Here is a 13,495-nt window from a genome sequence, read left to right on the forward strand (position 1 = left end):
ATTCATAGAGAAATGTTAGTAGAATATTTACTTTCCAGCTTTACTCCATAGCTCTGCCATCCTAATCAGTCAGAGGACTCAGACCCCAGAATCCAATCTTTGATTTGTCATTCTGTTGACAATGGTTCAAGCTATTAGACAATGAATTTTCTTTTGATTTACAGAAAGATATTGACAAAGATGGTTAGTAATGTCAGTTGGCTGGAAAGAATGATGTCTTGAAAGAGTGCAGGATATTAACAATAAATAAGTTAATGTTTTTCCTATGTGGAGTTGTGAGTTCAGGATAAGTTCAATTACAAATTTCTCCATGTGATGACATTTGAAGATGTCTATGTAGTAAATCTAACAAGTCCTGGCCTTATTTTTTGTGCATTACTAACGTAGCAGTTCAATGAAGAAGCCTTTTCATTGGCCTGTTTGTTTTAACATGTTTCAACAAGTTCAAAGATGTGCAGGTTAGGTGGATTAGCCATGGGAAATGCTGGGTTACAGGGCTGTGGGTCTGGGTGGGATGCTCTTCACAGAGTTGGTGTGGACTCAATGGGCCGAATGGCCTGCTTCCACACTATAAGGATTCTATGATTTCCTGTCCTGTAACGTCTAACTTTTATTTGTGTAAATATTTCCATCTATAGCCATATTTCATTAATAAGTATCCATATTTTACCTTCTTTTTAGATTGGATTGTTGCTCTAGGAGGTGTATTTTTGAAGTGCTACTTTGTGAATATCAATGGATGTTTTGAAAATTGCTGAGAAGCTCATCAGCGAAAAGTACAGGACTGGAGTTCACCCAGTTAGGTGCATTTTAACTAGTTTTTAGTCCTCCTTGCTGGATAGGATGTCATGATGGAGGAATAAACTCCAATCCATGGATTTACTTTGTTTCTTCTCAAACATTGTCTGACTGAAAAAACAAGTGGATCAATTGGTTAAAGAGCAAGGTAGTGTGACATAAGTCCAGTAGATGGAGTAAAGTGGTCTACATGTTGAACCATTGCCTCTTTGACAATGATGAGATACTACTAACAGACCATGAAGTCTCAGGGTGGGAAATGGGAGGAAATTTCAGATGAGATGTGTGAAAACATAAACTTTTCTTTTGTTTGTTTATGTTGGTACTTATGGAGACGTAATTAGTTGGAAATTGTAACATTCAGGGCAAGAAGGGTTCTAGCGCTGGTTTTTTGATCCTGCCTAGTATCAGGGAAAGAATTCTTGAAGTGATGTGAAAGGTCAAGGATTAGCACTTCAAGAGTTAGTCAGTTTTAGTTAGAGAGTGGGGAGCTGCCCAAGCAAGCGATACCATAAAGCAAAAGTTGGCTTATGCTTTTGGCTCTGAGGAATTTGATGCTTCTTGAAGTTCCAGGAGCAGGTTTTGTGGTTCTGCACAGTTGGGGCTCAGGAGAAGTCTTGGGAGCAGTTTATTACAGCGAAGAGGTGGAGCTCAGGGAAGGCCAAAGGCAGTATTGACTTGTTGCAGCTTGGGTGACCGAAGGTCAGAGAAACTCAGGAGCACTGCCAGCTTAGTCAAGCTATCTGTGGCAAAAAAAACCCCTTAATTAGAAGTTAGATTGCAGCTCTATGAGTCCAGTTGTTATATATCACTGGAGAAGAGATTGAACCTCCTGAAGCAATGGCTCAGCTGGTCCATTTTGGAATGGCCTTTGATGAAGAAATCCCAATTTGATGAAGATTTTAAATTTGTTGTAATAGTTGACTCACAGTGATCACTTAATCTGTGAGGGTTGCTAAGAAATCTGTGGAATCTGTCCTAGGTGCATTCACCATTTACATTCAATGTAATGTCTTTGACCTCATGATTTGGAGATGCTGGTGTTGGATTGGGGTGTACAAAGTTAAAAATCACACAAAACCAGGTTATAGTCCAACACGTTTAATGGGAAGCACCAGCTTTCGGAGCACTGCTCATTCATCAGGTGGTTGTGGAGTACACAATTGTAAAACTCAGAATTTATAGCTAAAGTTTACAGTGTGATGTAACTGAAATTATACATTGAAAATACTTTGATTGTTTGTTGAGTCTCTCATCTCTTAGAATGACCATGATAGTTTCATTTCTTTCATATGTAAATCACAGAACATTTTTTAAAAGTTACATTCTCAGGTTAACTGTAACAATTGGTGTCAGCCAGATAACATGTTAAGATTTTGATGTTCCCTGTCTGTGCCATAATGTTTAGACTGATTCTAATCTAAAAAGTGAGTTAACAGAGTCCTACATGGATTCATGACCTCAGTATGTTTCATAATTTATTTTTTCCCTCATCTTGATGTTAGAGTACAAAGTAGTTACTGGTAGAGGTTCTATTTTTCTGACTTTGTATCGTAAATATTAGTTTGTTTATTTTAATAAAAAACAATGGAATCTTGTGACTCTATTCCCTCAGGAAGCACCTGGGATTTCAAACTTCATCCACTTAAAACAAAAAGTTATTGGTTCCTAACCAGGTCATGCCAGAATTTGCCAGACTGATTGAGGCTTATAACTCAAATTTGGTGATCACATGTTAACCTGTCCAGTCGACAAAAAAAAATCTTACACTATTTCAAAGAAAGGCAAGTAAGTAACCCTAGCATCATGGCACTATTTATCGTTTATTTTACAGTTCTGAAGAACAGATGAGCTGGTTATTGTTTCGTGTCATTTATTGGATCTTGTTGGACACAGGTTGACATCACAATAGTAACAACACTTCAGAAATACTTTGAGTATAAAACATTTTGGGATATCTTTTGGTTGTGATTCTGCGGCTGCTGTGCTTTAAGCATTTCAGCTAATTACTGGATTAATTCAGTGGGTCATGAGAACAATTCAGCAATGTTTGTTATTAAACAGAAATTGCTTCCACTAGCAGGTCAGTCAGTCGACACAGTTTTAAGACAAGAGAGAGGCCGCTCAGTGGTAGTAGAAGCATCTCAAGCATACTGTGTTAACGTAATGTTGTTAAAATTTTGCTCCTTTTCATTGTGGCTTTTCCCTGTGTGATTGTTGCTCTAGACCTACAAAAATGAAAAAGAAAATCATTTCGCTGGGGAGGCTGCAGATGAATTGTTATTCAACAACCTGCTCTAAAAACTCTGTGCACGTTTTGATAGCTGTAACAAATTGTACTCCAGCAACAGAGACAATCCACAACATTCAATATTATTGTGAATAGGACACATCTTAACATTTCAAAGAAAAGTTAATTCACCCAAGCTCCCAATGCTAACAGATGAATTTTTAAAAAATTGATCCGTAATTTCGGCAAAAATTAGTCAGTTCCTTTCTGGTCCATACTTTATGTGTGTATCATTTTTTTCTTTAACTCTTAGGTTTTAGAATATATTATTATAGGCAAACAGACTAACAAACTGGGGCTAAAACATGACCTCTGCTGACTTTCAGTGCAGTTGTAATATTTGACAAATGAACCAGAGAGGAGGTGAGGAGAAATATTTTTATGTTGTAAGTTTTTACAATCTGAAATGCACTGCCTGAAGGGTGAAGGAAGCAGATTCAATAGTAACTTGCAAACATAAGAGAGAGCATTCATCCTCTTCATTCATCTCTGTCAATCAATTAGATCAATGCCGTTTTGTTCTTAGCCCTATGAACTTGCAAAAGAAAATTTTGCAGATCAATGTGGAAAGAGTGAAGGCTAATTGAATAACTCTTTAAAGTAGCAAGTACACAAAGAGTTGGATAAATGGCCTCTGTTGTTGCATAGTTCAATGAAAATTATTTTCCTCAGGTACTTAATTTTACTAATGATGTATTGGTTTCATATAGTCGAAGAAACAGATATTTTGGTGATCAGGCTGTGTCTTGTGAATCTGAGGAACATTATTTTAAGCTAAATTTAGTCCGAATAAACTGGGAAGTGCTGATGACTCCATCGGGAAAGTATTATTCAAGGATTTGCAGAGCCTGGCAGTAAGAGGTAGTTCAACTAATGTCGGGTGAAGCTGTAAATTTGATACAATTCAGCATACTAGTCATTAGAACTCGGCATATTAATTTAGCTCTGATGCTGTTTAGGTAATGATCATCAGTGTCTGCCCATTTATCCTGTTACTATTTTATATATTGATACATTGTGACAAGAAAAGCAATTAAGTCCATTCTCCTTTAGAGATGAAAAATGCTCACAAACCAGAATGTAGAGTGATCTTAAAAAAAAATTAGTGAAAAGGCAGAAAGCCTGTAATCTCCTTTGGATTTTATGACCCTGATATAGTCCAATGACTCACCAAACAAAATGGTGAAGCCATTCCCAGCAATTGTAGTTTGTCTGCAATTGATCACTTTGGCTACATACCTGCAGGAAGTATCTGAGAAATGGCCATTGAACGACCATGGCCAAGTTTAATTTTAGCAGATAATGTAAGGCTTACAGTGCGGAGATGTGCACATTTCCTTGATTTTTCTTCTGACAGTCGGTGACTATCAGCAGACGCTAAAATTTGCTCCCATCCACACTGTAGGAAATCTAATCTAATCTATAAAAAAAAATCTGACAAGCTAACTGTGTGGCCCGATGGCTCAGTGATTGGTACTGCTACCTCACAGAACCAGGTACCTGGGTTCCATTCCACCCTCGGGCAAATATCTGTGTGGAGTTTGCACATTCTCCCTGTGTCTGCATGGGTTTCTACCGGGTGCTCTAGTTTCCTCCCACAGTCCAAAGATGTGCAGTTTAGGTGAATTGGCCATGCTAAATTGCCCTGTAGTATCCAGGGATGTGCAGGCTAGGTAGGTTAGCCATGGGTTGTGCGGGGTTACAAGGATACGTTAGGGGGTGGGTTTCAGGGGATGGTCTTCAGAGGTTCCCTGTGGACTCGATGGGCTGAATGGCCTGCTTCCATATTGTAGGGATTCTATGACAATATGATGGGAGACCAGCAAGTTTCATTTTGAAACGAATCGTGGGTCCAGACAGCATGGGCTCTCTCTCCTGTATAGATTAGCCTATGATGTAATGGAATGTTGGAACAGTGCTGAATGGCTGTTTAATGTTCCTATAATGCCAAAGTTAAAAAGGCATGCTAAATGCTAACCCACGATTCTGCTTTGCATTGCTGCTTCTGATTTTGACGCTGTGAGAGTTGATCCTGGTGGGCCTTTGCTGTACAATGCTGTGCTAAGTACCCCCTTTTCTTACACAGTTGGAATAAATGTTTAAAATCACTGAGCTACAAATCACTAAGATCATGGTTTGAGATTACATCTGAGAGAAAGGCTCCATTTCTTTCCGTTCATTTATCAACATAACATTTCATATGCACAATACCTCTCCCAATATTGTAGCATTTTTCACTCTCTAATTCCTGTGATTGTAACCTCATTGTCTGAATTTTTAAGAGAAAATGTTCTGCACTCCTCTGCTGACAGCTGTCTGTGCGTAACTGATGTATGTATAGCTCCTTTCACAAAGATACATATGCATTAGCTCCCTATGAATCTCTCTCGCTCTTTGTGAAAAGCAGTGAGAATCTGGCCTTTGGAAATCTTCAATTGGAAGAAATTATCAGGTGAAAAAATACTACAATAAACTGTGGGCCTGCAGTCTTGTGAAAATATTAAACTTGACTCATTCGGGTAATAAGCAGGAAGTTGGCCATCTACCACATAAATCTCTTTGAGATACTGTGCTAAATAGTGCTGTGGATAATATAGTTTGGTTGTTTATCATGTGCTTTTTTTCCTTCATATTATGCACATTTGTGTGCTGCAGTAAAATACTGTACCAGAGGTAATTCTCCCTCTTACATGTCATAGAGGCACAGACAGAGACCATTTGGCCCGTTAGGTCCATGAAAGCTCTCCAGAGCAATCCAGTCAGTACAACTTCCCCGTTACATCGCTGAAGCTTTGCAAGTTTATTTATCTCAAACACCTATCCAATTATCTTTTGAAATCTTTGCTCTCGCTTCCATTACCCTTCTGGTCAGTGAGCTTCAGGTCATTACCACTCACTGTATTTTCCTTACGTTCCTCAGAATCTCTTACGACTAAAGTCGGAAATATTTGACCTTTTGTCCTTTGGCCATCAGCTAATGGGAACAGTTTTTCTTTGCCTAGTTTATTTTACACTATCAATTTCATTCTTTTGCAAAGCTAGAAAATGGCCTTACTACCGCTGTGTCATTTTCCTTTAACGAGCCATTGTACTTCCTGAAGTGCTCACCTCTTCCCTTCATGGCATGTGTCATTGTCAATTCATCGACTGAGGGATTACCTGGTGAGAAGCAGTTCTCCCTGTCACCTTGGTTATGGAAATGTTTTCCATTCCTGCTGCTCTCATTCTAAGAATGTTTCTGCTCATCTCCTACCTTGGCATTATTTTGAAAAAGAAAGAGATCGTAATCCAAGATGGAGGACGGGAAAAATTTCTGGCTGTAAGAGCTACTCCTTTTTTTGAGGTATTTTAGGTGTTGGAGGTGATTTCCTTGAATTCCAGGTGCAGCAATTACTGTTTTATATGCTGTTGCATTGTTTTGGAACTTTGGAAAAAAAAAGTCAAAACAACAGCAGATTAAGAGGGAGAAGAGCAGACAAAGGAAGCACATGGTGAGGACAGTGCAGGGGATAGAGAGAGAGAGAGAAAACCTGCACAGTTACCGCCTTTGCTGTTTGAATTCGTGTATCGCTGGACATCGGAGTGCATCTGGGAAAATGAACAAACAGTGAAATTCACAACTAATCTTGGAGGAACTGTTGGGCAAAGTTCACAGCACAGAATCAGATAAGTTAATTGTTGTTTTAAGTCTGTCCAAGAGAAAGGCTGCAGTAGTGAGTATAGTGGATTCTTTCTTGATTATATGTTTTTGGAGATAAGTCTCTTGATTAAACTTAAAATATAAGCCATAGCTATTAATTTAACCTGTGGCAGTGTTTGTAGAGGAATAAGACGGTGTTATTTTCTGGGTCTGTAGATTGTGAAGGAGCAAAAATGGCCTTTGCAGTGATATGTACTTCTTGTCAGTTGTGGGAGTTTAAAGAGAGTTTAAGAGTTACTGTGGATTATATCTGCCATAAATGCTATTGGATGCGAATCTTATCAGATCGAGTGGATCGGTTGGAGAGACAGATAGAAGCGATGAGGAATTTGCAACAGCAGCAGTGTGTGATGGATTGCAGTTATAGGAAGGGGGGAAAGTCTCAGATACAGTCACATAGATGGGTTAACTCCAGGAAGGGTGAGAGAGATCGGCACCTAGGGCAGGAGTCTTTTGTGGATATACCCATTTCAAACAGGTATGCTGTTTTGGAAAATGTAGGGGGTGATGGATTCTCAGGGGAACGTAGCACGAACAGCCAAGTTTCTGGTATTGAGACTGGCTCTAATGCAACGAGGGGTATGTCGGCTTCCAAGAGATCAATTGTGTTAGGGGATTCTGTAGTCAGAGGTACAGACAGACGTTTCTGTGGCCAGCAGAGAAAAAGCAGAATGGTGTGTTGTTTCCCTGGTGCCAGGATCAAGGATGTCTCAGAGCGGGTGCAGAATGTTCTCACGGGGGAGAGGGGCCAGCAGGAGGTTATTATCCACATTGGAACCAATGACATTGGAAGGGAAAAGGTTGAGATTCTGAAGGTAGATTACAGAGAGTTAGGCAGAAATTTAAAAAGGAGGTTCTCAAGGGTAGTAATATCTGGATTACTCCCAGTGCTACGAGCTTGTGAGGGCAGGAATAGGAGGATAGAGCAGATGAATGCATGGCTGAGGAGCTGGTGTATGGGAGAAGGATTCACATTTTTGGATCATTGGAATCTCTTTTGGGGTGAAAGTGACCTGTACAAGAAGGACAGATCGCACCTAAATTGGATGGGGACTAATATACTGGCAGGGAAATTTGCTAGAACTGCTTGGGAGGATTTAAACTAGTAAGGTGGGGGGTGGGGGGGTGGGGTGGGACCCAGGAAGATAGTGAGGAAAGAGATTGATCTGAGACGGGTACAGCTGAGAACAGAAGTGAGTCAAACAGTCAGGGCAGGCAGGGACAAGGTAGGACAAATAAATTAAACTGCATTTATTTCAATGCAAGGGGCCTAACTGGGAAGACAGATGAACGCAGGGCATGGTTAGGAACATGGGACTGGGATATCATAGCAATTATGGAAACATGGCTCAGGGATGGGCAGGACTGGCAGCTTAATGTTCCAGGATACAAATGCTACAGGAAGGATAGAAAGGGAGGCAAGAGAGGAGGGGGAGTGGCATTTTTGATAAGGGATAGCATTACAGCTGTGCTGAGGGAGGATATTCCCGGAAATACATCCAGAGAAGTTATTTGGGTGGAACTGAGAAATAAGAAAGGGATGATCACCTTATTGGGATTGTATTATAGACCCCCCAATAGTCAGAGGGAAATTGAGAAACAAACTTGTAAGGAGATCTCAGCTATCTGTAAGAATAATAGGGTAGTTATGGTAGGGGATTTTAACTTTCCAAACATCGACTGGGACTGCGATAGTGATAAAGGTTTAAATGCAGAGGAATTTCTTAAGTGTATACAAGACAATTTTCTGAATCAGTATGTGGATGTACCTACTAGGGAAGGTGCAAAACTTGACCTACTCTTGGGAAATAAGGCAGGGCAGGTGCCTGAAGTGTCAGTGGGGGAGCACTTTGGGGCCAGCGACCATAATTCTATTCATTTAAAATAGTGATGGAAAAGGATAGACCAGATCTAAAAGTTGAAGTCCTAAATTGGAGAAAGGCCAATTTTGACAGTATTACGCAAGAACTTTCGAAAGCTGATTGGAGGCAGATGTTTGCAGGTAAAGGGACGGCTGGAAAATGGGAAGCCTTCAGAAATGAGATAACAAGAATCCAGAGAAAGTATATTCCTGTCAGGGTGAAAGGGAAGGCTGGTAGATATAGGGAATGCTGGATGACTAAAGAAATTGAGGGTTTGGTTAAGAAAAAGAAAGAAGCATATGTCAGGTATAGACAAGATAGATTGAGTGAATCCTTAGAAAAGTATAACGAAAGTAGGCGTATACTTAAGAGGGAAATCAGGAGGGCAAAACAGGCACATGAGATAGCTTTGGCAAATAGAATTAAGGAGAATCCAAAGGGGTTTTTACAAATATATTAAGGACAAAAGGGTAACTAGGGAGAGAATAGGGCCCCTCAAAGATCAGCAAGGCGGCCTTTGTGTGGAGCCACAGAAAATGGGGGAGATACTAAATGAATATTTTGCATCAGTATTTACTGTGGAAAAGAATATGGAAGATATAGACTGTAGAGAAATAGATGGTGACATCTTGCAAAATGTCCACATTACAGAGGAGAAAGTGCTAGATGTCTTGAAACAGTTAAAAGTGGATAAATCCCCAGGACCTGATCAGGTGTACCCGAGAACTCTGTGGGAAGCTAGAGAAGTGATTTCTGGGCCTCTTGCTGAGATATTTTTATCATCGATAGTCACAGGTGAGGTGCTGGAAGACTGGAGGTTGGCAAACGTGGTGCCACTGTTTAAGAAGGGCGTAAAGACAAGCCAGGGAACTATAGACCGGTGAACCTGACCTCGGTGGTGGGCAAGTTGTTGGAGGGAATCTTGAGGGACAGGATGTACATGTATTTGGAAAGACAAGGACTGATTCGGGATAGTCAACATGGCTTTGTGCGTGGGAAATCATGTCTCACAAACTTGATTGAGTTTTTTGAAGAAGTAACGAAGAAGATTGATGAGGGCAGAGCAGTAGATGTGATCTATATGGACTTCAGTAAGGCGTTCGACAAGGTTCCCCATGGGAGACTGATTAGCAAGGTTAGATCTCATGGAATACAGGGAGAACTAGCCATTTGGATACAGAACTGGCTCAAAGGTAGAAGACAGAGGGTGGTGGTGGAGGGTTGTTTTTCAGACTGGAGGCCTGTGACCAGTGGAGTGTCACAAGGATTGGTGCTGGGTCCTCTACTTTTTGTCATTTATATAAATGATTTGGATGCGAGCATATGAGGTACAGTTAGTAAGTTTGCAGATGACACCAAAATTGGAGGTGTAGTGGACAGCGAAGAGGGTTACCTCAGATTACAACAGGATCTGGACCAGATGGGCCAATAGGCTGAGAAGTGGCAGATGGAGTTTAGTTCAGATAAATGCTAGGTGCTGCATTTTGGGAAAGCAAATCTTAGCAGGACTTATACACTTAATGGTAAGGTCCTAGGGAGTGTTGCTGAACAAAGAGACCTTGGAGTGCAGATTCATAGCTCCTTGAAAGTGGAGTTGCAGGTAGATAGGATAGTGAAGAAGGCCTTTGGTATGTTTTCCTTTATTGGTCAGAGTATTGAGTACAGGAGTTGGGAGGTCATGTTGCGGCTGTACAGGACATTGGTTAGGCCACTGTTGGAATATTGCGTGCAATTCTGGTCTCCTTCCTATCAGAAAGGTGTTGTGAAACTTGAAAGGGTTCAGAAAAGATTTACAAGGATGTTGCCAGGGTTGGAGGATCTCAGCTACAGGGAGAGGCTGAACAGGCTGGGGCTGTTTTCCCTGGAGCGTCGGAGGCTGAGGGGTGACCTTAGAGAGGTTTACAAAATTATGAGGGGCATGGATAGGATAAATAGGCAAAGTCTTTTCCCTGGGGTCGGGGAGTCCAGAACTAGAGGGTATAGGTTTAGGGTGAGAGGGGAAAGCTATAAAAGAGACCTAAGGGGCAACATTTTCACGCAGAGGGTGGTACGTGTATGGAATGAGCTGCCAGAGGATGTGGTGGAGGCTGGTACGATTGCAACATTTAAGAGGCATTTGGGTGGGTATATGAATAGGAAGGGTTTGGAGGGATATGGGCTGGGTGCTGGCAGGTGGGACTAGATTGGGTTGGGATGTCTGGTCGGCATGGACGGGTTGGACCGAAGGGTCTGTTCCATGTTGTATATCTCTATGACTCTATGACTCTACGAGAAAACCAAATTACCAGGTCATTATGGCGTTTGTGATGCAGGCTTCTAATCTATTATCATCTGAGAACTTAGATTCTAAAGTAGAGGTAAATGGATTTTTAGTTTTAATTCTTGAAGGGGGCCTTTATTGATAAAACAGTCTTTTTTTGAATAATGAGTTCAAATGTAATTTCCAAGGAAGCATAGGTCCTAAACTAAATGACCCTATCAGCTATCTGGGCAGTTAATTACTGATTATCCAGAAAGTTGAGTTTTGTGATCTACAGAAACAGATGGACCTGGGATGTTAGATTCAGAAGAAGGTAATCTTATCAGCAAAATGACAGTTTTTAACTTCATAGAGGTCTCCGGGTTGGAAAGAAATCTCTAGGCCAACCGAGCTGAAAAGAAGTCTTACATTGTTTCAAGGAGGAGGACTGGAAAGAGTCACTGGTCTGCATTTATCTGTCCCTGGGAGAGACAGAATAAATTAAATCTGGTAAATGTGCAGAAAGTCAGCTGTGTAAGAAATTTTAAAGTGAAGTCGAGTTATGCCTGTAAAGAATTTGGCTGGGGAAAAGCGTTAAGAATTTTTGAATTATTTTGTAGTTTAGGTCATGATCTTGCTAATTTTTTTTTTGAGTAATAAAGTTGTGTTCTTTTGGTAAAACAGTTCAGCAGTTTCATGAGAATATGTACACTGACTGACTGACCAACCAAATTGCGGAAATAGATTTTATGATCAAGTTAGATTTCACTCTGGGGTCTGACATGTTTAAAATGACCACTAACTGGGATCATAACACAGTGCTGTTTGTAGGTGCTTTTTAAATGCAAATATTAGCTGCTGTCTTTTCCAAGTTTAGCAGTGACCATATTTCACAAAATATTTAATCGGCTATACATTTCTTTGACATGTCTCGTGGTCATGTACAATACTATGTAAATGCAAAACTTTATTTTTCTCTGGTTTTGTATAGAACACCACTGTAACCACATTTCATGAACACATCGTATGTGCTTTGTTTTCATTTCTGCAGTTCTGGAAGAAAATGTGACACAAGATTGAGGTGTTCCTGCGCATGGACTAAGAAGATGCAGCAGATGGACACCGTTGGATGGCTCCCACTCTAAGAAGGCCACTTTGTTAGACCCTTGACTTCATTTCTGAACACGAAGCATGATGATAGCAGAACCAGAATTATCCAGCAAGGTCTCCCTTCAAAAGTAAGGAGCCACTTGTTTGACAAAGGATTCACACTGGGTGGATGTGAGTCATGGTGGAGGCGAAAGCAAAGTCAATGATGAACAAATGTCTTTTAAAAGTTGCTGGGTTAGTTATCTTGTCAAATTTGCCTGCTAGCTCAATTCCTAGGAGAAAAATAATAGAATTGAATAGAATAGAATTATCTTCATTGTCACATGTACACAAATGAGAACAGTGAAAGGTTTATGTCGCCACTTACAGCACTATTTTAAGTACAAAGGTACCTAGGTACAGCTTCTTCAGTTACAAGGTCTTAGAAAATAGAGAAATAAAAAAGTTCAGCATCGCAGAAATAAAAGTTCTGAACTACCGTCTTCTATCACAGACCACGCTGGTACCTCACCTCCAAACCACGGTGTGGCTTTGGCTTCAGACTACACCGGGCTTCATCTCAAGGTTGAGGTGAGAGATCATTCTGAAATTATCTCGAGAACAGGAGTTCACACTGAGGCCATGCTAGGCCAAAGGACTGCCATGTATGGCCGGAAGGCTACAACATGGGCTGAGAGGTTGCCATACTGGGGGGCTGCCACAGGATGCCATTATACTAGGCTGGGATGAAACCTTGTCGTGTTTATGCTGAGGTCGGGAGTCGAATGGAGGTTGGAAGTTGTCGGAGGCCAGGAGTCAGGGAAGGGCTGGAATCGACTGGAGACCCTTACAAATTATCTCATTTCTTCAAGAACTATGTGGTGGAGGTTCATAACCTATTATTGTTTGGAAACTTGAATTCTAAAGTGGTGGAATGATGTGCAGCTTTGAGTTTGATTTGGATTTCTATATTGTGTGTGATAAGAGAGCCTGGTTTTTGGTTTTGTTTTAGATTTGTTCTATGAGTAGTACTAGGGTGACTGGAGGATTGATGATTCATGATTAGATTAGATTAGATTACTTTACAGTGTGGAAACAGGCCCTTCGGCCCAACAAGTCCACACCGACCCGCCGAAGCGTAACCCACCCCTACCCCTACATTTACCCCTTACCGAACACTACGGGCAATTTAGCATGGCCAATTCACCTAACCTGCACATCTTTGGACTGTGGGAGGAAACCGGAGCACCCGGAGGAAACCCACGCAGACACGGGGAGAACGTGCAAACTCCACACAGTCAGTCGCCTGAGGCAGGAATTGAACCCGGGTCTCTGGCGCTGCGAGGCAGCAGTGCTAACCACTGTACCACCGTGCCGCCCACGATGTAGAGCTTATGCTCAAAATGTCGACTCTCCTGCTCCTTGGAATCTGCCTGATGTGCTTTTCCAGTGCCACACTTTTTGACTGTGATCTCCATCTGCAATCCTCACTTTCTCCCTGGAGATATGTTCTGTTT

At 41.1% G+C, this 13,495-nt stretch overlaps 1 protein-coding gene across 3 annotated transcripts in view; it reads left to right on the forward strand.

Moving 5' to 3' along the window:
- The window catches only part of LOC122550904 (cohesin subunit SA-2), a 150,224-nt gene that overhangs the window by 21,816 nt on the left and 114,913 nt on the right, over window positions 1–13,495 (forward strand). For 2 of the 3 annotated variants that reach the window (XM_043692329.2, XM_043692332.2), the window contains exon 2: window positions 11,941–12,127. In XM_043692329.2, coding sequence (XP_043548264.2) covers window positions 12,081–12,127 — 47 coding nt within the window. In that variant the 5' untranslated portion in view covers window positions 11,941–12,080. Of the gene's footprint in view, window positions 1–680; window positions 804–11,940; window positions 12,128–13,495 lie in introns of those variants that run through there. The other variant, XM_043692330.2, reaches the window with a different exon arrangement.

The sequence above is a fragment of the Chiloscyllium plagiosum genome, unplaced genomic scaffold (assembly GCF_037043375.1).
Source record: "Chiloscyllium plagiosum isolate Xiang-an unplaced genomic scaffold, Cpla_swu_hap1 HiC_scaffold_6, whole genome shotgun sequence".
NCBI lineage: Eukaryota > Metazoa > Chordata > Chondrichthyes > Orectolobiformes > Hemiscylliidae > Chiloscyllium > Chiloscyllium plagiosum.